Consider the following 21,871-nt stretch of genomic DNA (forward strand, 5'->3'; position numbering starts at 1 on the left):
GTAGCTTCAAATTGGCCATTGTGGGAGAATTTACACCATGAAACACCACAATCACAGCTTTTTTTTATCCTGGAGATCCTGTTAAACATTAAGCAGCATACCACTGCCTCTAGCAATGACTGGAGAGATCCCTTGAGGACCCATTTCCACTCCTTCCCCAGGGTCTAGCACTGAGTAAGTAGGGCCCCATCATTCTTGTCTTCTGTCTCTTAACATTACTCTCACATACATCGTGCCCCATGTGTCCTATGCTTACTACTAGCAGTTAGATATAGGTTTCTCTTAGCTGTGATCAGAGGACCACTTCTTGAAGTCTTGGATTAAGCTTCCAGATTTCTCCCTAATATGGATACTCAATCCACTTTCACTGGTCCATATGTTCATCCTGGGAAGTTGTAGAAACTCATCTGGAAGGAAAGACCCTTTGCCAGGTTTCTTTAACACCTTGGTTTTCATTTGGGGATCTCTCCACAAATGAATTCTTCCAGTTTAAAAAAGTTATATTGGACTTCGGAAATGGGTAATACATGCCAGAACTATGGAGAACACAGAGCCAGGTAGCATGTGGCCCCTCCCCTCTGGGAGCTTAACATCTCCTGGGGACAGGTATATATGCCTGATGCATGGCAGAATACATATTCAATATACAACAGAAAAAGCAAGGAAAATTCAGAGGAGGGGAAGATCAACTTCTATCTAGAGCAGCTGCCTTTATAGGAAAGGCCTCATAGGAGGAGTTTAGTTTTTGAAAGGGTAGGATTTTCACAGGCATAAAAGAGCTGCATGGCAGTTCAGACAGTGAGTACAACAGAAAAAGCAAGTAGGCCCAACTCTGTGACCCACATATATGGCCCTAGTTAAGCCCTAGCTCTTGCAAGAGACAGCTGTGTGATCTAGGAAAGTTACTTACCAACTCTAGGGCTAATTGTTCTCATCCTGGTGATAAGATATTAACAAACCAAATGTTCCATCTGGCTTTACCATTCTAAGATTCTGTGCGTTGGCCCTCCTTCAGCTGCTAAAATTCCTCTTTACAAAGTCACTCCTGACCCCTTAGTTGCCAGACTACATGACCAGAGGTCTAATTCCAGATCTGCTCACTCCTGATTAGCTATGTGACGTTGGACCATTCCTTTTACCTCCTTAACCTCCATTTTTCTCATCTATAAAATGAGGTAATTAGACTGAATGATCTCCCAAAACACTTTAGATCTTTGATTCCGTGAGAACACAGATGCAGAGACGAGAGAGAGAGAGATCCTTTTATGGCATTTGTAGACTTAGACGAAGAGTGTAGAAAGGGTGCTAGGGTGTCCACAAGGATATCCTACCACTGAGGGACCGTGATATGGGTCCAGACAAGGATCGTCATCCACTGACTGTGCTCTGCTAAGTCGCTTCAGTCATGTCCAACTCTGCCACCCTATGGACTATATAGCCTGCCAGGCTCCTCTGTCCATGGGATTCTCCAAGCAAGAATACTGGAGTGGGTTGTCGTGCCCTCCTCTACCCACTGATCAAGAACTCTAGAACGAAAGATTCAAGCTGACAACACCTGAACCCACTAACTAACACGAACATCACCAAAAAGTGAGACAAGCAAATTATGTGCCTGTTGATGAGATGCAATAGAAACTACATTGATAGAGTAATCTTGCTAAAACGTCCATCCTGAATTTGATCAGCCCTGCAGATAGGCTGGAATATGTTTAAAAGATACCTCAAAGGTGCAATAGGCAAAATCCAAAATCTGGAAACGCTACACAACCTTCTGTCTCAAAGTGTGGTCCACCACACCCAGCATCATTATCACCAGATAATGATGCAGAAATGCAGTCTCAGGCCACCTCAGATGTCCTGAATCAAAATCTGCATTTAAATCATCCTGAAGTGATTTGTATGCACATTAAAGTTTGAGAAGCACTGCTGTATGGGACAAAAGACCCATTTCCCCCAGTAAATATTACAAGGCAAGGAAAAAAAAAAAGAACAAGGAGTTTATAGATCAGAAGAAACCTAAAAGACATATCAGCCAAGTTCAACCTGTAGACCTTTCAGACAAACCAGTTATTTTTTTAAATGAGACTCTTGAGGAAATTTGAACAACTACTGGATATTTATCAATATTAAAAAATTATTGTTACATTTAAAAAAGTGTTCAGAGAATTGGGGTAATCCCTTTTTAAGAATCTTATCATTTAAAGGTATGTAAAGAATCTGCCTGCAATACAGGAGACCCAGGTTCAATCCTTGAGTCAGGAAGATCCCTTGGAGAAAGGAATAGCAATCCACTCTAGTATTCTTGCCTAGAGAATTCCATGGCCAGAGAAGCCTGACAGGCCACAGCCCATGGGGGTCTCAGAGAGCTGGACATGACTGAGCAGTTTACTTTTAGAAGTATTTGTAGATGACATGATAGAATATCTGAGATTTGCTATAAAATAATAGTTCAACATGGTGGTGGGGAAAATGAACTGAGTTAGAGTTCAAACAAGATTAGCCATGAGTTGCTAACTGCTGAAGCTTAGATTTGGGATTCATGGGATTTATTATTTTATTGTCCTGTATATTTGAAAATATCCCTAATAAAAATTTGCTTGTTTTAAGTCCAAGAAGGAGTTATCAAAGATGAGAGAGTCCATCAAGAGAAGGCAGTGACGGGGAACCCAAGATAGAAAATGTCAAGCAGAAAGGGGACAAATGCCCCCAGAGCCATAGGGGGTGAGGGTTGTTCCACCTTATAATCCACCTGGAAGAGGTCATTCCAGACAGCAAACACTGCCAGATGGCAGGGAGGATGAAACCAAACACTTGAGTTCTGAACTGGAGAAAATCAGTGCAATCGGTGGCACCTTGAATCGAGGTTAGAAGACGAGAGAATTTCCTAGTTGCTAAAAACTGAAACAGGTCATCAAATAAATTATGGGATCTCCTTCTCTAAGGACCTTCAAAAATAGGATCCACAAGGCTAAAATGGAGGCGGCCTCATTCCCCATCCGCCGCCTTTTTCAGGTCACCGAGGCCGCCAGGCACCCGGGGCGCGGAAAAGCCCAGAGCCCGGACAGGGAAGCACCAGTGCCCTCTCACGTCCTCGGCTCTGTCCCTCTCAGGCAGCACGGTGAACTTGGCAGGTCCTAGCTCTGCCCATAATTATGAGATGGGTGGAAGGGGATGGGAGGATGGGAATGAATAGGACTACCCACTGACTCTCCACCGTCCCTCGGCTCAGAAACTAGAACTTGAGATTGTCTTCGCCAGGGGTCACGAAGTTTGAACTCGCCGACAGCTGCGGGCCGGCACAGTGGGGCCTGGAGCAGGCGGGTGCGGGCAGCTCCGGGCCCGCGCTCCGGCAGATTCCTGAACGGCTTCCAGGCGGCCAGGAGCCGGGCTGAGGCGGGCTGGGCCGGGCTGCACCCACCCACCCCATGCGCCAGCAGCGCCGCTGCCTCAGACCCGTGTCCGGCACCTCACCGCCCTCGCCGGCTGGGAGTACGGCTCGGGGCGTGTGCGTGCATGCTGCCGGGGGGCTGGGGACAAGAACTGTCTCTGTTTCAACCCATACCCGGCTATAACTACCTGGGTTTCACTGCACGCAGCCTCGACTCGGAGGCGAGACTGCCGGCCCAGAGCTAGGTTAGGGATGGCCAACGGTGCGCGCAGGGACTGCCGCCCTCCCTGCACTCTCCCCAGGAGCCCCCCTCTCCCCTCCCCCGTGGGAGCAGGGGGAGGGGCCCCATGACGTCATGGAACTGCTGGAGGATTTAGCTCAGGAACCCGCCGGGGACTATGTACCATTTAAGCCTCCAGTGTACTTCTCTCCACGGCTCCACGTTTCCAAATCCAGCACAGCAGCTTTCCACCTTTCCCGAGCCCTAAGCAGCCCTGGGGTTCTGAAAGAAATCAGTGCGTGGTGTCTAGGCCAAGAAGCGTGGAGAATGGGCATGCAGGTATGGTCTGGCAAGGCTCCCACTAGCATGAGTTGGGCCAAAAGGCCATTAAAATGCTTCTAGCAAGGCCTCAGACAGTGGGAGAATGATTTCAGGCTGAAAAATGCCTCATAGCACAGGTATTATTATTATTATTAACAGTAATAACAGTGCAGACAGTTATGGAATGCTATTGCCTTCCAGAGACCAATCAAACTCTTTAAGTAGATGCAATTTCCCTACCCCCACCCCATTTTACAGATGACAGATTAAAGCTGGAAGAGTTAAGGAACCAAGGAGGATCCAGGATCATACAGCTGGCAAGTGACAGAGCCAAGATTTAAACCCATATCTCTGTCTCCAAGCTCAGGCATGCTCCTTCCAAGACAAGGCACTGCCTCTCAGTTTTCAAATAGGTGCATTCCGAAGGTGGGGGCATCTATAGCCAGCAGTCCCGGAGCTCCCCCCACCTCCTCCACTCTCCCCAGTCCACCTATGACTCAGTGAGATGGTGGGGGAGGGGACATCCTATCATAAAGCAAAGTGAGGACTGTTTGCTCTTCCAGAGAGGTTAATAGCTTACCAAGTTAATAACTAACACTCTGAGCTTGTTATGACCAGAGGTGGAGGGGATAGAGCACACTTAAAATGGCAGTTGGAAGAAAGTGGACATTGTGGAATACTAGGTACCAAGGACTGAGCTGTGCAACTAGTTTACTTAAAAAAAAAAAAAACACCAAGCTGGCACAGAGGCAAGTATAATACTGATACCAACACTGGCGTGCTGGGCACTCCTCTTAGTATCTATAAGACAGAGCAGTGGTGAGAGATTTCAGTTATTCAAACAGCTGGAAGTTTAATTTTGTGAAAAGTCTAGCATCAGCAAAAGTCCCACGTTGCTGCACTGACTTTCATCTCCAAAGTAGAATCTGGCATCTGACTTGCCTAGGTTTGCAACTGAGCTCTGCCAGCCTGTAGAGTGGAAGTTTGTGTAGCCTTACACCAGCACCCTAACCTCTCTGAGACTGTCACTTGGAGGTACCAATCGTTCCTCCCTCATGGTGTTCATGCACGCATCCCAAGAGAGTGTAAGGGCAGGACCAGGACAGTGCACAAGGAAGCTCTCATCAGATAACTGCTAATATTATTATTATTACCTCTAGAAGGGAGGAGGGATTTTGGCCAACATTGATTAAATTGAGCTCATGCAGAAGTAACTACAACCAAAAGAAAGAGTGTCTGAGTGGTCTAGGAGGAAATAAGGGTGCAAGAATTCAGTGCTGGGCACTGGGTTGAACAAAGATAATTTCAGAGAGTTTGGTGAAAAGTCTGATCCAGTGGGACTCTAGCCCAAGTCCCTAAATAAGAATATGTGTTTAAAGGACAAAAAGATGAAAAACATCCCAAAGTAAATTTCTTAACAGTTCATTAATTCTTTCAGGAAGAAAACATCAAAAAGTTTTTAATTAAAAAAACAATAATAATCACCATGACAGCAACAAGGAGGTCTGGGTTGAGTCCATGCTTTTGGAGGGTTGTACACATACTCATAGGGGCTTCCCTGGTGGCTCAGCAGTAAAGAATCTGCCTGCTATGCAGGAGACGAGAGTTTCATCTCTGGGTGGAGAAGATCCCCTGGAGAAGGGAATGGCAGTCCATTCCAGTATTCTTGCCTGGGAAATCCCATGGACAGAGGAGCCTGCCAGGCTACAGTCCATGGGATCACAAAAGTAGGACATGACTTAGTGACTAAAGCACCACCATCAGACATACTCGCAGATAAGGTGTGAGTATGCACCCAAGTGTGAATATACAAAGGCAACTCAGACCTGGGATCCTGGCTTTGGACAAGCTGAAGGCCAAGCAGAATCTTAGACAGTGTTTGAAGCAAAAAAGAACATGGAAAGCATACCTCATTAGGATTTTGCCTTTCCAAGAGAGCTTTTTTATCTTTTCCAGAGGGAGAGAGAGTAGCTTTAACAAAAAAATAGAAGAATAGATGATAAAGGTGGGTATCAGAACCCAAGATTGATCAATAGAGAACTAATTGACCTTGGAAAGCATACGCATTTAAATCGAAGTTGCTGGACAAACCTATATAGATGTCGTTTGGTGACCACTTCGACAAATCTACAAAGCAGAGTAGGTTCCAGCCAATGAGAGGCAAACAGACAAATGTCCCAGTTTTTTAAAAATTAGGGATACATTCTGGAAGGCACAGACTGACAAACTTTATCCCAATCCCTGGGAAAATTCTGGAATCAAGTATTAACTAAGTATTCGCCCTTTACAGACATTTTTGGCTTTATATGAGTTCTCTTATTCCTTTTCTGATAGAGGTCATAAGGTGGTCATTTAGGAAATATTATTTGATCTCAGCACAATGTCTTATGTTTCAGTGGAAAGAGCACAAATTTGAGGTCTGCAGACTGGGATACTAGCCCAGCTCCACAATTATGAGTTGGGTGACCTTAACCTCTCTAGCCTCATTGATGAAAGATAGGACGTGTTCTCTTAGGTCCCTGTCATCTCTAAGTTCCATGATTCCCCACTGTAATGAAAAGTGGGCTAGGTGACAGTCGTACACAGAGAATGCATCCCTAATAAGGCAACCATACCCCAAGGACCATTTAATGTACAATATCTGGTGTGTTAAACTGACCAAGGAAAGGGCTTGTTCCCTGTTTTGCCCATTATATACATGTATTAAAGACAGTCTCCAAATGAGAAGAGAGCCATGGCATACGGTCATAGAATGCAGATTTAATATAAACTAGATGGACTGGAGGAAGCTTGGGCTGAACGCCAGATGAAATAAGTGTAAAACCCTATGTCTAAGTTATTTAAAAATACGTACACGAGTTCAGGATGAAGACAAGCAGGCCGAGAAGTAGATGATGGAATCAGGATCTGAGTGCCTGAGATGACCTCCCATTCAAGGTGAAGTGATTCAGCCATCATGTAGCTGCTCACAAAAGAGCTAATGCAACTTTGATCATACATGACAGTAAGGATATTGATCATGGCGGACATATTGAGCCCATACATGGGCTCCCCATATTCTCATTTCTGGGCCATGATAGTACTGGGGGGTTCCAGCCCCAGGAAGGGCTGATGCCTTTGCCACTTGTGCCAGCAGCCCCTGCCACAGGTGGTGTTTTTAGTGCCAGGACCTCATAGAGTAGGAGAGTAACAAACCATAGTGTGTGTAGATCAGGTCAAGTCCACAGGAGGGGCCAGAGGGCTGAGAGCACTCACCCAGAGGAGGCACAACTAGATGGTGGTGTGAGAGAGAGGAGAGAGAGAGAGGAGAGGCTAAGACTGAGGCTCCACGACCTGCCGTCAATCCACAAACTTCTGTTTATAAGTTGTGCGACTTGGGCAAGTTTCCCCAAATGTAAAATGAGGGTAATCTTAGTAACTAATTTATAAGATTATTATAAATCTATAATAAGATTTATAATAAGTAACTAATCTATAAGATTATTATAGAGTAACTAATTGGTAAGATTATTAACTAATTTATAAGATTATTATCATACCTATTATGAAGGCAATAACGGAGATGTGTATAAAAGCTTACTGGTCAATGGCAACGTTTTAGTACATATACATGGTGATGAAGTGTACATATCATCATGTACCTGGTGGGCGCTCCCATGGAGGAGGAAGGAGCCTCATTCTGACTTCAGAAGGGAGAAAAGGACCAATGGGTGGAAGCAGGAAGGAACAGAAGGAGCAGGTCAACATTAAAAGACCTGTCAAATAATCAGAATTTCCTAATAAAGAAAGGAATTCCTGGTCACAAGAGAAGCCTACTCTATTCCATTTTGTAGCTGGGGAAACAAGTCATGGGGATGATAAGATACCATAAATTAGGAGCTGCAAAGAAATCAGGATGCCCGGATGAATGGCAACAAGCCTTACCTTTGTATTCTTCCTCTTTTGAGAAATCTCTATAAGTTTGGATTTGTAGGTAACCTCAAAGAGAGATTTTTGTTGCATGCTTCTAATTTTTTTCCTACCTCATAATAAGCAAGATAAAGAGGGCTTTGTGGTCCACTTCCCCAACTTTGAATCCCTGCTCTGTTATTTATCAACTGTGCAATCTTGGACAACTTAGCTTACCTCTCTGGGTAGTGTTCTCTTCTGTAAATGAAGTAAACTACCTCCAGTTCTGAAGAACAAGGATCAGAACTAATATATTTCTTGCTGTGTTGGTGAGCATTATGCCAAGGTAGGCTGACTTCTATTAGATACCTGAGACAGAGAGAGTCAAGCCTTCTGGCCTTTTGTACCTGGCGGGATGTGGGTGGTGGAGACTGGATAAAAGAAACTCTGCTACATCAGCAAGCACATATGCCAAAACTGCACTTAGGATAGAGATACAGGAGACAGAAAAAGTCTGAAAGCCGGCCAGATCTTAAAGTCTTATACTTGTCACAAGAGGGATTAAATAAGAAGGGGTAAGATGACACTCTCCTGTCATTTGTTCGAATCTGGACTCCATGTCCCACCATATCTTCACAGTGGTGCAGGAGAGACAGGATTGATGATAATGAAGTTAGACTGGAGCTCAGTTTGCAGTTGTCTTCTGAACCAGCCCTTCTAAATCTATACATCAGTGGTCCCCAACATTTTTGGCACCAAGGACCGGTTTTGTGGAAGACAGTTTTTCCACAGAGGAAGAAGTGGCTTCAGGATGATTCAAGCACATTACATTCATTGGGTACTTTATTTCTGTTATTATTACTTCAGCTCCATCTCAGATCATTAAGCATTAGATCCCAGAGGTTGGGGACCCCTGCTAGATGGTTCCTGAAGCTTTGTACTGTACCCTCAGAGCTGACAAGAAATCACCTCCCTCATCTCACTGCAGTGGATAAGGCATTAGGCCTGAGCAACTTTAGCCAAGATTCAGCTTCTGACAGAGGCTGGCTGGTGGCTAAGGGTCTGTCACATTCTTGATGAGAGCCCCCACCACACTCACCGCACCTTGAGTTGGGATACAATGAGGACATTAACAGATGACCTTTTTTTCTCTGTCCCCCAGTGTGACGGGGTTGGGGTGGACCTGAGCAGCATCTTCCTCGAAGGCATTGCTATTCTCAACATTCCCAGCATGTATGGTGGCACCAATCTCTGGGGAGAAACCAAGAAGAACCGGGCTGTGATCCGGGAAAGCAGGAAGGTTGTCACTGACCCCAAGGAACTGAAATTCTGTGTCCAAGGTAAGCCAGGCATGAGAAAAATCGTGCTGGGTCAGTGCCCCAGTGGGAGCCATATTCAGGTGGGTCTGTGAGCAAACCGTATTCGGGTCTACAGCAGGCTTTAGAAGGTTCTGCAGCTTTACAAGAACCCAGCGATACACTGACTCATCCCTGATGCGTCATCATTTATAACCTAATTGAGAAGAGAAAATGTAGAGTAAGGGATCGATCCCTAAATGGCAGTCAGTAATCAAACCTTGAAACTCCATGAGGTTAGGAGTCAAATGCTACTTGTGTCAGGATTACCAGTCCTTTAGTAACTAAATCCAGCAGTCAATTCTCAGCCTTGATCCTGCTTCATCTGTCAGCAGCATTTGACCCTAACTGATCACTCCTTCCAGGACTCCACACCTTCCTGATTTCCCTTCTTCCCACTGGTTACTTCTCGTTAGTCTCTTTTGCTGATTCCTCATCTTCTTTCTAACCTCTTGATGCTGGAGGGTCCCTAGGCAGGGCCCTCAACCCTCTCCTCCCTGTCTGCTCTCACTCCCTTGATGACCTCATTGAGTAGTGAGACTTTATTTAAGTACCACGTGAGGGCGAGTGATTCAGCAAGTCCAAAACTGAACTCCAGCGTCCCTCCCTCAAACCTTCTCCACCCACAGCCTTCTCCATCTCAGTTGACGATAACTCCAACCTGCCCATTGCTTAAGCCAAAACACTTGGCAGCATCCTTGATTCCCTTTTATCTCACATTTCATATCCAACCCATCAGAAAATCTGTTAGCTCTACTTTTTAAAAACATCTAAGATTCACCCACTTCTCACCACTGCGTTCCTACCACCTTGGTCTGAGCCACCATCCTCTGTCCCCTGGATTCCTGCACATCCTCCCAGCTGAATTCCCTGCTTGTACCCCCACCCTCTACAGTCTGCTCTCACCACCTCATCAGAATGCCCATGGGCAAATATGTCTGACGGTGCCACTCTTCTCTAAATTCTGCAGTGGCTAAGATCACAATCTAAAGGTCTTCACGTGGCCTCGAGGACCCTAAATGGTCTGGCCTCTCATTAGGTCCAGATGTCTTCTTTTACTCCCCCTCAGCTCCCTCTGCCTCTGCCGCCCTGGCACCTCTAACATGGCAGGCCGCCTCCATGAGCCGACTCTTCTTTCTGCCTGGAACAACTTGGTAGTGTGCCTTAGAGGCCATCAGGTAGGCCATCCTACCCACCAGGATACAGAACATAGGTCTCTGAGAATGCCCTTAAAATTACTTTCAGCCCTACGCCTTACCAGCCATTTCCACCAATGCACCGAATGGGACTCAAAGTTCCTGGCATCTCTGACTCCTCTGTGGATTGGACAAACAGGCCTCACTCACCCCCCAGGGATCCCCAGTGGACTTGGTGACCAGGGGCTGGGGGAGAAGCCGTATGTGAGGAGGGCTGTGGCGAAGATCCCCCAGTGAGGAGGCAGGAGAATGGATTCAGATCCAAGTGCTGGCATTCACCTACTTCTTGGCACCTCGGGTTTCTTTGCTATAAACCCCACATCTGATGTAGAAGTTTTGATAACTGAATGGATGGGATTGACCATTGGTTTCTAAACCACACCTGTCTATAGCAAATGAAGTCCTGGGCCCCAGCCCAGATCTCCCTAATCAATCTCTGGGTTGGTTCCTGGGACTCTGGACCTCCCCAGACGATCTGATGGGCTGCCAGGTTTGAGAAACACTGACACAGACAAGTGTCCAGGAACCGGAGTGTGGGTTCTTTGATGTCTGAGGCTGTTAGTCCTAAGACTGGATGCGATCCCACCAGTAGAAGGAAACAAAACTTGGCTGACCATCCAAGAAAGTGGTTACTGGCTTATTTCAGACCTACCTGTTAGACAATCAGATTGTCATATTCCAAGGTCATCAAGAGGCGTCACCGTCACACCTGTCCTTTTTTAGAGAGAACTGGGGAATTTTTTTTTTTCTCTGCTGCCCTCTTAAGTCCCTTTTGCTTCACACAGTAAACTTTTCAATTTGTATAAATTATTAAACTGAGTAATGTGTTCCTCCTTCCTCCCTTGGCAGGGGAAGTTGTGGGTACTAGCAGAGGGTGGGGGAAGCATTGGAGGTTTTAGAAAGTTCCTGCAAACTTTCCCACCCTGGAGCTTTCATCCCAGCCCCGACTCTGTCATCTCAGCAGAACAGAATCAGGGCAGGATCCCACCACCCATATCAGGCAGAGACTTGGGGACACCCTTGCTGAGGATGTGTTCTGGTTAGAACTCAAGGACAACTGTCAGTTCCTTACATGTCTTACCATTTATCTTCCCCTTCTTCAAGCAAGAATAATATCTGCTGATCGCTCATGACCATCATGTACAGGAACTCTCTTCCTCAAATCCCCCTTTCTCACCCCAAGAATATGCTTTCAGAGCTAAAAATGAAGCTACTTCCTGTTCTTTAGATGAGGACATGAGCTGATCAGAGCAGAGGCTGAAGAGGGAGCCTTGGCTTCTTAGCTTTGCAGAGAATCAACCAACAGTGAGCTCTCTTAAAAGGCCATAATCTCCTTTAAGGCGAATTCATGTTGATATATGGCAAAACCAATACAATATTGTAAAGTAATTAACCTCCAATTAAAATAAATAAATTTTTTTAAAAAAGATGAGATGTTACTGAGGAAAAGCTAAGGAGGTGACCCATTTTAGTGGAAAAGCACTGGCCTGGTGTCGAGAATTCTGGGTTCCTGTGCAGTCTCTGCCTCTCGCTAGTGTGTGACGCTGGGCAGGTTCACTCACCTTCTTGGGTTTCAGTTTTCATTATCTGTAACACAGGCAAATCTGACAGTTGTATGGGTTCCCGTAGCACACAGGTTCCTTACAGAGCTGCAGAATTATGGCATGGCCAGGTTTTGGTCCAATGGATTCCTTGAATGGAATTATATGCCAGGTTTCTTTTTCCAGTGTGTTTTGTCTCGCACCTTACAGGCCAGTGGCTGAGAAGGTAGGGATCTCTCTCTCTGCACCATTCATCATTTGCTGGGATTTGTTACTCTTTGGCAATTTTAGTCAGGGAGGAGACAGGAGAAATTAGTGGGAGGAAAGGGGTGTATCATAGGAAATGTTAAAGGAAATGACAACAGAAAAGGTTACTGTCAAATCTCATCATGGGTCAGTCTTTCTTCTAGGAAAAGCAATCCAAAAAAGATCAATCAGGATTAACATGGGGATGTCCCTGGTGGTCCAGTGGTTAAGATTCTGTGTTTCCAGTGCGGGGGTTTCAGGTTTGATCCCTGGTTGGGGAACTAAGATCACACATGCCATGCAGTGTAGCCCCCCAAAAAATGTTTTTAATTTAAAAAAAAGATTAGCATGGAATGAGTTCTATACAACCGTTGGCTGATTAGAAAGCAAGAAGTGGTCCTGGGAAAAGCACCAAGCTTGAAGTTGAATGACCTGGGTTTAAATTTAGGCTTTATACTTTATAATCTTATAAACCTTGGAAAGTCACCCAACCTTTCTGAGTCTCAGCTTCCTTATCTGTAAAATTGGCGTAATAACATCTAGTTTGTTATCCTGATGGATGTCAGAGTACCTGGAACATAGTATAACCTCAAGCTGTAAGAAAATTTTCTCCTCATCTTTCTGTTTTAAATTGGTACTAACAGCCAAATTTCTGATTTTGAAGTTATCTCTAGCCTTGCCACCTACCCATACTGTCACTAAGAAACAGTAGAGATCCTGCCAAACTCCAGCTGCCCCTTTGCCCTAGCACATTAAACTCATACCATCAATTGTACCTACTGCCTCTTTTCTAGACCTTTCAAGGACGGAGGCTAGATGATTTTCATTTTTGTATCCCCAGTGCCTGACCCAATAGAGTTAGTCAAAAGAAAAAAAAAAGTTGTTGGATAATTGAGCAGTCCACAGCATTCATCCTTTTTAGTTTTTGTAATACCAATAAGAATAGTGACAGATAGTATTTTGTAGTTAGTTTTGCATATATTGACTTAATCTAGTCCTAACCAGAAACCCATGAGTAAGGGTATACCCACTCCCCACCATGTCACTATTTCATAGTTGGGAAAAACAGAGGCTCAGAGAAGTGGCAGGACTTACACAATTTATGTCCAGTGGTTGCAGCAGAACCAAGTTCATGATTCCTAGCCTGGCCCCAAGTGGTTAGTGTCCACCTAGAACATTTATTTGAGAACCTACTATGTGCACTGCACAAGCCAGAGACACTCAGGAAACAGGAAGTATTTATGATCCAATCCAAACAAACACTTGGTTGAAATTCTGCTCCTCCTGCAAGACCTACCGCAAGGGCCATCTGCTTCCTGGAGCCTATAGTGGCACCCCTGGAAGTGAATCTGGCCTCTGAGTTCCTAGAGCACTTAATTTTGCCTTTTGTCTTGACAGCACACTGGTTATAGGTGGCCTTTTCTCGTAGGCATGTGTATCCTTATCGTATCTTTCTCTTGCCAGCACCTGGAAAATAGGGAGCATGTATTCTTCACCTTTGTGTCCCCTTCAAAGACTAACATTCTACCTGGCCCATTTCTATAGAAATGCTTGTCAGAAGGAGGTAGAGAGAGAGAAAGGAATCTTGCCTTTGGTCTGTGAGCACAGTGGGCAGTAGATTCTGGAGCTGGACAGGAACAGACCCTCCGTGAAAAATGTTAGAGAAAAATTGTCTTATAAACTGTTTAATGCAAGTATTTGTGAAACTGAGAATTTCATTTTATGAAACCATTAGAAACTCAGTTGGTAAGATATGCCTGAAAAAGTGAAAGTGAAGTCACTCAGTCGTATCCGACTCTTTGCGACCCCATGGTCTGTAGCCCACCAGGCTCCTCTGTCCATGGGATTTTCCAGGCAATACTGGAGTGGGTTGCCATTTCCTTCTCCAGGGGATCTTCCTGACCCATAGCCTAGAGGACTTATAGCTGAGAGTCAGTATAGAGTAAGAGCCTAACCATTTAACTAGAAGTTGAAAGACCTAGGCCTCCCCACCACCAGCCATGTGACGTTGGTTGAGTCATTGAACCTCTCCAAGCCTCCATGTCAACCCTTGCAAAATGGAACCTGTTATAATCTCTCTCCCTCAGCATAGCCACCTTGTTTTGAGGGTTAAATGAGATCATCCACTTAGAATACTTATCAGAATGCCTAGAACATAGTAAGCACTTGATCAATAGTGATCAGAAGAATTAAATGATAAGTATTTAGTATGTAAGAAAATGACCAAATTTAGAATTTCACTCTCTTGATCTCTGCTTCAGAAATTTGGTCTAGAGCAACCCATAACTCTAACAAAGGTTACTTGTTGGCACTGTGCCTAATGTGTTTGGCTGTTGCTGCCAGTGTGGGGGTTCCACCTGAGCAAGCTGTCTGCTGAAGCAAGGTAAGGGGAACCGTGCCAAATCTTGAAGCACCAAGGGTATGCACGGCACAAGATTGCATCAGTCCTTATCAGGCTAGAGGCTAGAGAGTAAAGCCCTGGAAACTGCCACTGCTTCTGTCTGGCACCACCCTGGATGTGAATGCAGAGACTTCCTACACATGTTCTCAGACTCTTCTCTGAGCTTTATATCTGTCCCCGTCCAGCCTTCAGTCTGGAGCCAGTAGTAGCCTTGAGGCTATGTCAACCACAGCTGGCCCCTCTGGTTATTCAATATTAAGGTCACCTTCCCCTCAGTGATTTCTTAGTCAATCCCATTTGAACTGCCACCAGAGTGTCCTAGACGAGTTTCTAAGCAGTGAGGGCATAAATCTGCCTGGAGTCTCATTAGGTAATAATTTTTTCAATTCCTTGTAAAGACAGGGAGACAGACACCGTTGGTAGGATATACAGTTTGAGTTAGTTTCCCAGCAGTGGGGACAGGCTTCCTGTCATTCATTCAACACACACATACGAAGCACCGACCAAATGCCAGGCACAGTGATGAGCAAAACCAGGCCTAACGCCTGCAGCCATTAGGGATTGCGGGAGCCAGGCCTCAGTTAAATAGTCCCATTGACAGGTATATAATTAGAATCTGTCATAAGTACTAAGAAGGAGTGTCATGGCTACCCAGTATGCCAGTCGGCCAGCCGGGTGTGGCTACAGATATGCCTCACTAGCTTGGTACTCAAACCAACTAGCAGGCACTTACAGAAGCAGCCTCCTGGCAAAAGCATATAGTCATCAAATATGCCGCCCAGATGCCCAGGCCTTGCCTGGGAAGAGGAAAACCCACCGCCTCACACTCAGTTGACACCACTATGCAGGCACAGATCATTCAGTCTGCCCACGCAGTGCCCGCATAGATCTTCACTAGTTGTAGGGGTCATACCCTTAATCCCAAAACAAGGGAAAGGGACCCCAACTAGACATCATAGATCCACCATCCCAGGTGGAGAGCCACAGTTCAGTGAGACAACACGATAATCACGAGCACATGAGTTCATTGCTTCTTGGGGCTCCTTCCTCGCTTGTATGACACCAGAACAGAGAGTAGCCAGCTGGGTTCAAGAGCTGTCCAGGGCTGTAGGTTCCCAATTTTCCTATTTGGTGGAGACCAGAAAGACAGTCATAGTGAGTAATCACCAGCTTCTTAATGCTCATTCAAGTTGAAAAATAGAAATGTTCCTAAAAAGCATGCATTTTGCAGAGGTCTCTCTGGCCAAGGTCTCACCTCAGGGCTGAGACAGAGCAAGGAGAGTGACCCCCTAAGAGCCTGGAGATACTTAGATGTGCACTGGGATGTCCCTCAGTGCTGGGAAGTAACCATGGCAACATACTAGTCATTCCTTGTGACAGTGGCAGGCCTGCAGAGTGACCCTGCTCTGCTTCCCACAGAAAATCAGCTTTGTCACTCAGTCCTTCAGGCACCCACATTGGAATCAACCAAGCCCAAGGCATTGTCTTCGCCCTCTTTACACATCCTCCCTCCTCTCCTATAGCCCACTACCCACCCCCACGTTCCCTGCCATGCTGACAGCGTCACCTGTTGCCCAAGGTAGGGACCCAGAGTCAAGCATTTCCCCTGTGGTTTGCTCATGAAACTGTCCTGTAATTATTAACTCAGATGGTGTCTCTCCCACCCAACTGTGAGCTCACAGTTCTAGATGTCATAGTTCCTTCTACTTGCCTATGCCTGGCATGGTCTCTGAGACCTCGAAAGAGCTAATTACCATTGGTTGACCAGGAGCTCCCAGGGCCAGGAGCATCTGGAGTGGTAAGCTAGGGAACTGTGTTTGATGGGATGGAACATGTGTGTGTGATGCTCGTGAGCAGTGTTCCAGGGCCCGTGTGCTGGCGTCAGCCTGTACAAGAGGCCAGGAGGTCCCCTTCCATCCTTACTGGTCCTTTCTCTGAGCCCCTGTGTATTTTCAGCTACCTCTATGTTGCGCAGCCCCTCTGCTCCTGTCAAGGCTGTCTGCTGGACTCTGCGGGTTATCCAGGTGTGTTTTCACAGCTTCCAAATAAAAGCCATACAACCTGATTCTCAGATGCCCGTAGAAGCTATAATGTTTCCTATGTAGTATTGAAATCCCAGAATCACAGGTCTCTTTAGAAATTTAGAGGTCCTTTCCTCTAGATAAGGAGAGTGAGAACCAGCAAGGTGAAGTGGCTGGCTTGACCAAACCCGGACTGAAATGCCAGGCTTTTAGTTCACACAGGCCTGCCTTCTGTGCTCCAGAGCAGAGGTTGCAAATTTCTCCTATAAAAGACCACATAGTAACTATTAAAATAGTTAGGTCTTGTGGGCCATACCATCTCAGGTACAACTGCTTTCCTCCAACCACTTAGCAGGAAAGTGGTCATAGACAACACGCAGGCGAACGGGCGTGGCTGGGTTCCAGTCCAACTTTATTTACACAAACAAGCAGTGGGCTGGGTCTGGCCCTCCAACTGTGGTTTGCCCAGCCCTGCACTGGGACCTCATGTGGTCCACAGCCAGCATCAAAGGCATCACCTGAGAGTGTCAGAATATAGGCCAGACCTCCCGAAGCCAAGTCTGCCTGTCAGCAAGATCCCCTGGTGGTGTATGCTTGCTCCAGATTGAGAAGAACTGCACTGGTGGGCCCGGCTGCCCCCGCTGAGAATGCCAAGAAGAAATTTCCAGAGTAGAAAAATGCGGCCCAGGGAGGTTACTTGGCCCATTCAGGGTGACACAAGTTGGTGGACCGGGGACTAGAGCCCAAGTTTTAGTCTTTCAAACATGGAATTGCTTCTACACACACCAGAGAACCCATCCCATCCTCCCCACTTCTGCCTGTCCCTGACCCAACCCGCATTTACTAGAAATTCGAGTGAAGCAATTCCTCATTCTTTCCCAGCTGACTTGTGAATCAAGAGAACTCTGCCTCCAGCTGTGTCTCCTCCCACCCACTCCCTGCCAAGACTGGGAGGGGCAGGGGAGGCAGAATTGGGCCTCCAGAGGCTGTTCCCCTTCTCCAGAGGGAAACTTGCTCACACAGGTTCAAGTTGGAGTTAAACTCCAACTGAATTCCTGCCTTTGGAGATTTGCGGCTCAAAATAGAACGAAAGAACCTTTCATTTTTCACTTGCAGAAGAAACTTCTAGACCGGCTCTCTGGCAGGCCTAGACATTGTAGATTTTTCCCTCTTCTGCTTGCCCCATCTTGACTGACATACCAGCTCCTGTTCCCCTGTAGCAGCTTTAATACCTGGCACCTCCTAAGACTCAACCCACAGCAAGACTCCATGCTGGCCACACACTTTGCATAACCTATGCTTCTTGATCTATGTCTAAGGCATGTGAGAAGTTCTTTATCTTCTTCATTAATCAATAAATGTGTATTAGGCTGTTATTTACTGAGCACATATTTATGAGCCAAGCTGTTGCCTATTTAATTTCTTAACCCATTTTATGGCTGAGGCTAATGAGGTTAAGTGACTGTCCCAAGAATGAAGACAATACCCAATAGAACCAGATGCCAACCTGCCTTCAAGTACTGAATGCTCCAGATGTCGTAGAGGGTGTCAGCATGATGACGTGGACCTGACTTCCAATACTTCCCAATCTAATGTAAAAAATACATGTAGAACCATCAAGTTACCACTGGCATGATCGGCTGAAACAGTATCATTGGAGTGGGGGTGGGTAAGAATAGGAGCGACATTCCTTAGGAACTCAGTCCCCAGCTGCCCAGCACTGTGCCAGGGACCTTGGAGGCGATCAATAAATATTTGATGTAGGACTGAATGAATGAACAAGGTAGAATGTATGTGTGCCAATACTTGAAGCTGGAATGGATTTGAAAAGATGGAATGAGAGAAGAGGCACATGGGCTAGGGCATTAGCACCTAGCACCTAGAAATAGCAAAGGGAAGACTGGTAAAGGCCTTTGAATAATGTGCCCTTGAATATGTGATCCTTTGACTAACGGGAAGAGATGAAGCATTCTAAGCCAGGAGCAATAGGATGAGAGAGCAGCACGCATTAAATACTGGAAGAAAGGGAAAGGAACTGGCAGCAAGAGGTCCAGTTAGGAGGCTGGTGCAGAGCACAGGCTCACAGGTCTAAGGCCTTGAATGAGAGTCAGTGGCATGGGAGGAAAAATGGATAAAAGTCAACAGGAATTGGGAGACAAACAAAGGGAACACTCCCCAACAGAGTCCCAGCCTCTTCTGCCCACAGACTCAGCCTTCTCCTGTCTTCCTCCACTCCAGAGCCCTCCCCATTCCCAGTGGCTGCTGTCGGTAGAATGGATGTCTTAAGCAGGGCCCTGTGTCCTGCAGCCAGCACCCAGTTCTTCCCATTTTCAGGACAGTTCATCCAACACTTGTTAAGCACCTACTTGAAATCAGCACTCAATGCTACTAGAAATATTCTGCATTCATCGTCTCTTTTTCATCCCTTACAGCACCCCTGAGAGACACTTTATAATTAGAAAAATGAGGCCCAGTGAGGTTAATTGACCTGTCCAAGGCCTCACTAATTGGTGAATCTGGGACTAGAGCCACGTCCAAGTATACCAAACCTGGTATTCTTTCCTTCCATGCCACAATACCCTCCCCCACCATCCACATTTCTGGTTGGTCTTGACCCAACAGCCAGAGAGTCACAGCTCTCCTCTAGCTTTGCCCTTCTAGGTACGTGAGTCCCTCTGAGCTGTGATTAGTTCAGTAGGTGTTGTTCTCCATAATGCACCTTGTGTGTGTCATGCCTCGGGCTTGAACTGGAAAATCTCCACTAACTGATTTACTCTGTTACAGACACTGAATGTGGAGTTGAAGCTTCTTGAGCTCAGTGGGCATAGTAATGCCAGGTCACACACCAATTAGGATTTCAGCTTCGGCATTCTGTTTAACAAGACTGTGTTGCCGAGAAATCTCCCCCGAGAGCAGCCAGGGAGGGGCTTACCCCACTACACGCCCCCTGCCCTGCCCTCAGACACTCCAGCCTGCCAAGACATTTGGTCTCTGCTTTGCATCCTTTATTTAGAAGCTTGTTTTTTATGTCAGACAGGCCTTGGTTTGAATTCCAGCTTTACCATATGCCAGCTCTGTGACATTAGGTGAGTTTTTCAACCTCTCTGAGCCTCAAGTTTTTATTTTTTTAATGTTGGGATAATAGTTTCTACCCAACAGAGTTGCCACAAGGATTAAAAACAGTAACGTTTATAAAGCTCTAGGCCTGCTTTAGAGTCTGTAGCCAGTACTGGTCCTTTTCTTCCTGTTGTCATTGGAAGCACCAGCTCAAGATTCCTGTAGTTTCACCACCTCCCAAGCCTTAAAAGACATCTCACTCTTGGTCTTTCTTGCCGCCACGATGATGTCAGACCCTCACCTCAGAGCCACTTGGGGAGATCCTTTCTTCCGGAGAAATCTCCCACCACACAACTCCACCAGCACTCTGCCCTCCCCTTCTGAAGCACCTGCCCAGAGGCATGGAGGGGATAAGGAGCCCCCTCCCCCAATGTACAGAGCCTTCATCAGAGCCCAGCCAAACCCGAGAAGGGAACGCCACACAGAATGGAGGCCCTGTCCCCTCCTTCCCACCCCACCGCACAAACAGGCTTTTAGGAACCAGTGACAAAGGCCACTGTGGGTCCACACTCTCTCTTCCTCTTGTCTCCATGTAGAGCTGCACAGAATGTTCTGTCTTCTGCACAGTGTGAGAAATGGCAAGGCCTGCTGCCAGCCTGCTCTTGACCCAGCCGACCAGAAACCCCAGCCTCCACCTTTGTTAGAAGAGCTCAAACTAACACTCAGGATAGAATATCCTTGCCTCTGATCAAGGGAACAGAGGCCCAGAGAAGAAAAGTGACTGGCCCAAGGTCACACAACTAGACAGCCAGAGCTGAGGCAGAAACCCAGCCCTGCCTGCAGGGCATCTCCTCTCCCTTCCACCTTGCAGCCCTGCTCCTGATGGTGCTTTACAGCCTTCTGGGAGTGGAAGACACCTGCCAGCCAGTGTGATGAGGGCATCAAGGAAATGCTCATCAGGAGGGGTGCCTGGCTGCACCAGGTGTGACAGAGCCGTGACTGAAAGGCTCTGCATCCCACTGCTCAGCCCAGAAGCAAGGGACAGTCACCTGGACCGTTGCGAAATTGTATCTCTCTCACTCACACACACAGACACACGCATGCACACACACATGCACAGGGGAAGGAAAGGAACTTAGAAACTCATTTACAAGTAAAAACCTCCCTGCCTTAAAGTAAAAGAAGTTGAAATAGGGATGCTTCTCTTGCCGGAAGGACAGTCACCCTAAAATCTCAAGGTCACAGTATTTCTGCACCTCTCTCCCTCAGCACCCTTCTCCTCCTTTTCCTACCCTCCCATCTCCTTCTCCATCTCTGCCCCCTCCCATCTCCTCCTCTGGCTCCGCTCCTCCCCCTCCATCTCCTCCTCCTGAACTATCCTCTCTGGGTTACATTAATTACCATCTGCAAAAGGCCACACACTTACTATGCAGCAAAGGCAGTTTCCAGGACATCCATTTCTAAAGAAACCTAGTCACAGTAATGGGCCCCTGTTTTCTGAGGGCCTTCTTCGTGCTCTCTGTGCAGGCCCTGGATGGCATCACTTCTAAACCTTACAGCAGTCCTGCCAGAGTGGTTATTAGATCTACATTTTCCTGATAAGAAGACTTGGAGGAGCTAAGTGACTTATCCCAAAGTGATAGAACTAGTGGGTGCCACATCTGCCTCAAGCCCACGCTCTGCACGCCACACTTTGGCCCATTGACATGTTCTCCACCCTGGGTTTATAGAAGGCCGAGGGTGACGTGACATAATGTCACTCAGTTGTGTCCGACTCTTAAGACTCCATGGACTGTAGCCCACCAGGCTCTTCTGTCCATGGGATTCTCCAGGCAAGAATGCCGCAGTGGGTTGCCATTTCCTTCTCTAGGCCAAGGGGTGAGCCCCTTACCTATTCCATTTGCCGGCATGGGGCCCCTCTTCCTTTATGCTGGGTCTGACTTAGAATCTCTAGGGAAAGCACAGGTCACAGATTACTCTTCAGATAAATTATGATTGGGATACCTGAGGCCTGGTGCTGTGAAAGACCAAGTGGGAACATGGCAGGTAACTGACAGCCTTCTTTACTTATTCACCTTTGCGTGACCAGGGAAGCCTTAAAGTCCCCTCCATCTTCGTCTCCCCACCCCCAGGCCATTTTCAGGCTTCCATGCTTCAAAGCCAGCTTTGAGGCTCTCTAGCTGGGAGCAGCCTTTCATCTTCACAGACCAGACCCAGTGGGCAGCTTAGGTGGGCTG

At 46.6% G+C, this 21,871-nt stretch overlaps 1 protein-coding gene across 3 annotated transcripts in view; it reads left to right on the top strand.

Moving 5' to 3' along the window:
- Positions 1–21,871, top strand: part of DGKG (diacylglycerol kinase gamma) — a 170,840-nt gene that overhangs the window by 126,137 nt on the left and 22,832 nt on the right. For all 3 annotated transcript variants that reach the window (XM_068968791.1, XM_068968868.1, XM_068968942.1), the window contains one exon: positions 8,980–9,157. In XM_068968791.1, the coding sequence (XP_068824892.1) occupies positions 8,980–9,157 (178 nt within the window). The remainder of the gene's footprint in view (positions 1–8,979; positions 9,158–21,871) is intronic.

This window comes from Capricornis sumatraensis, chromosome 1 (assembly GCF_032405125.1).
Source record: "Capricornis sumatraensis isolate serow.1 chromosome 1, serow.2, whole genome shotgun sequence".
Taxonomy (NCBI): Eukaryota; Metazoa; Chordata; class Mammalia; order Artiodactyla; family Bovidae; genus Capricornis; species Capricornis sumatraensis.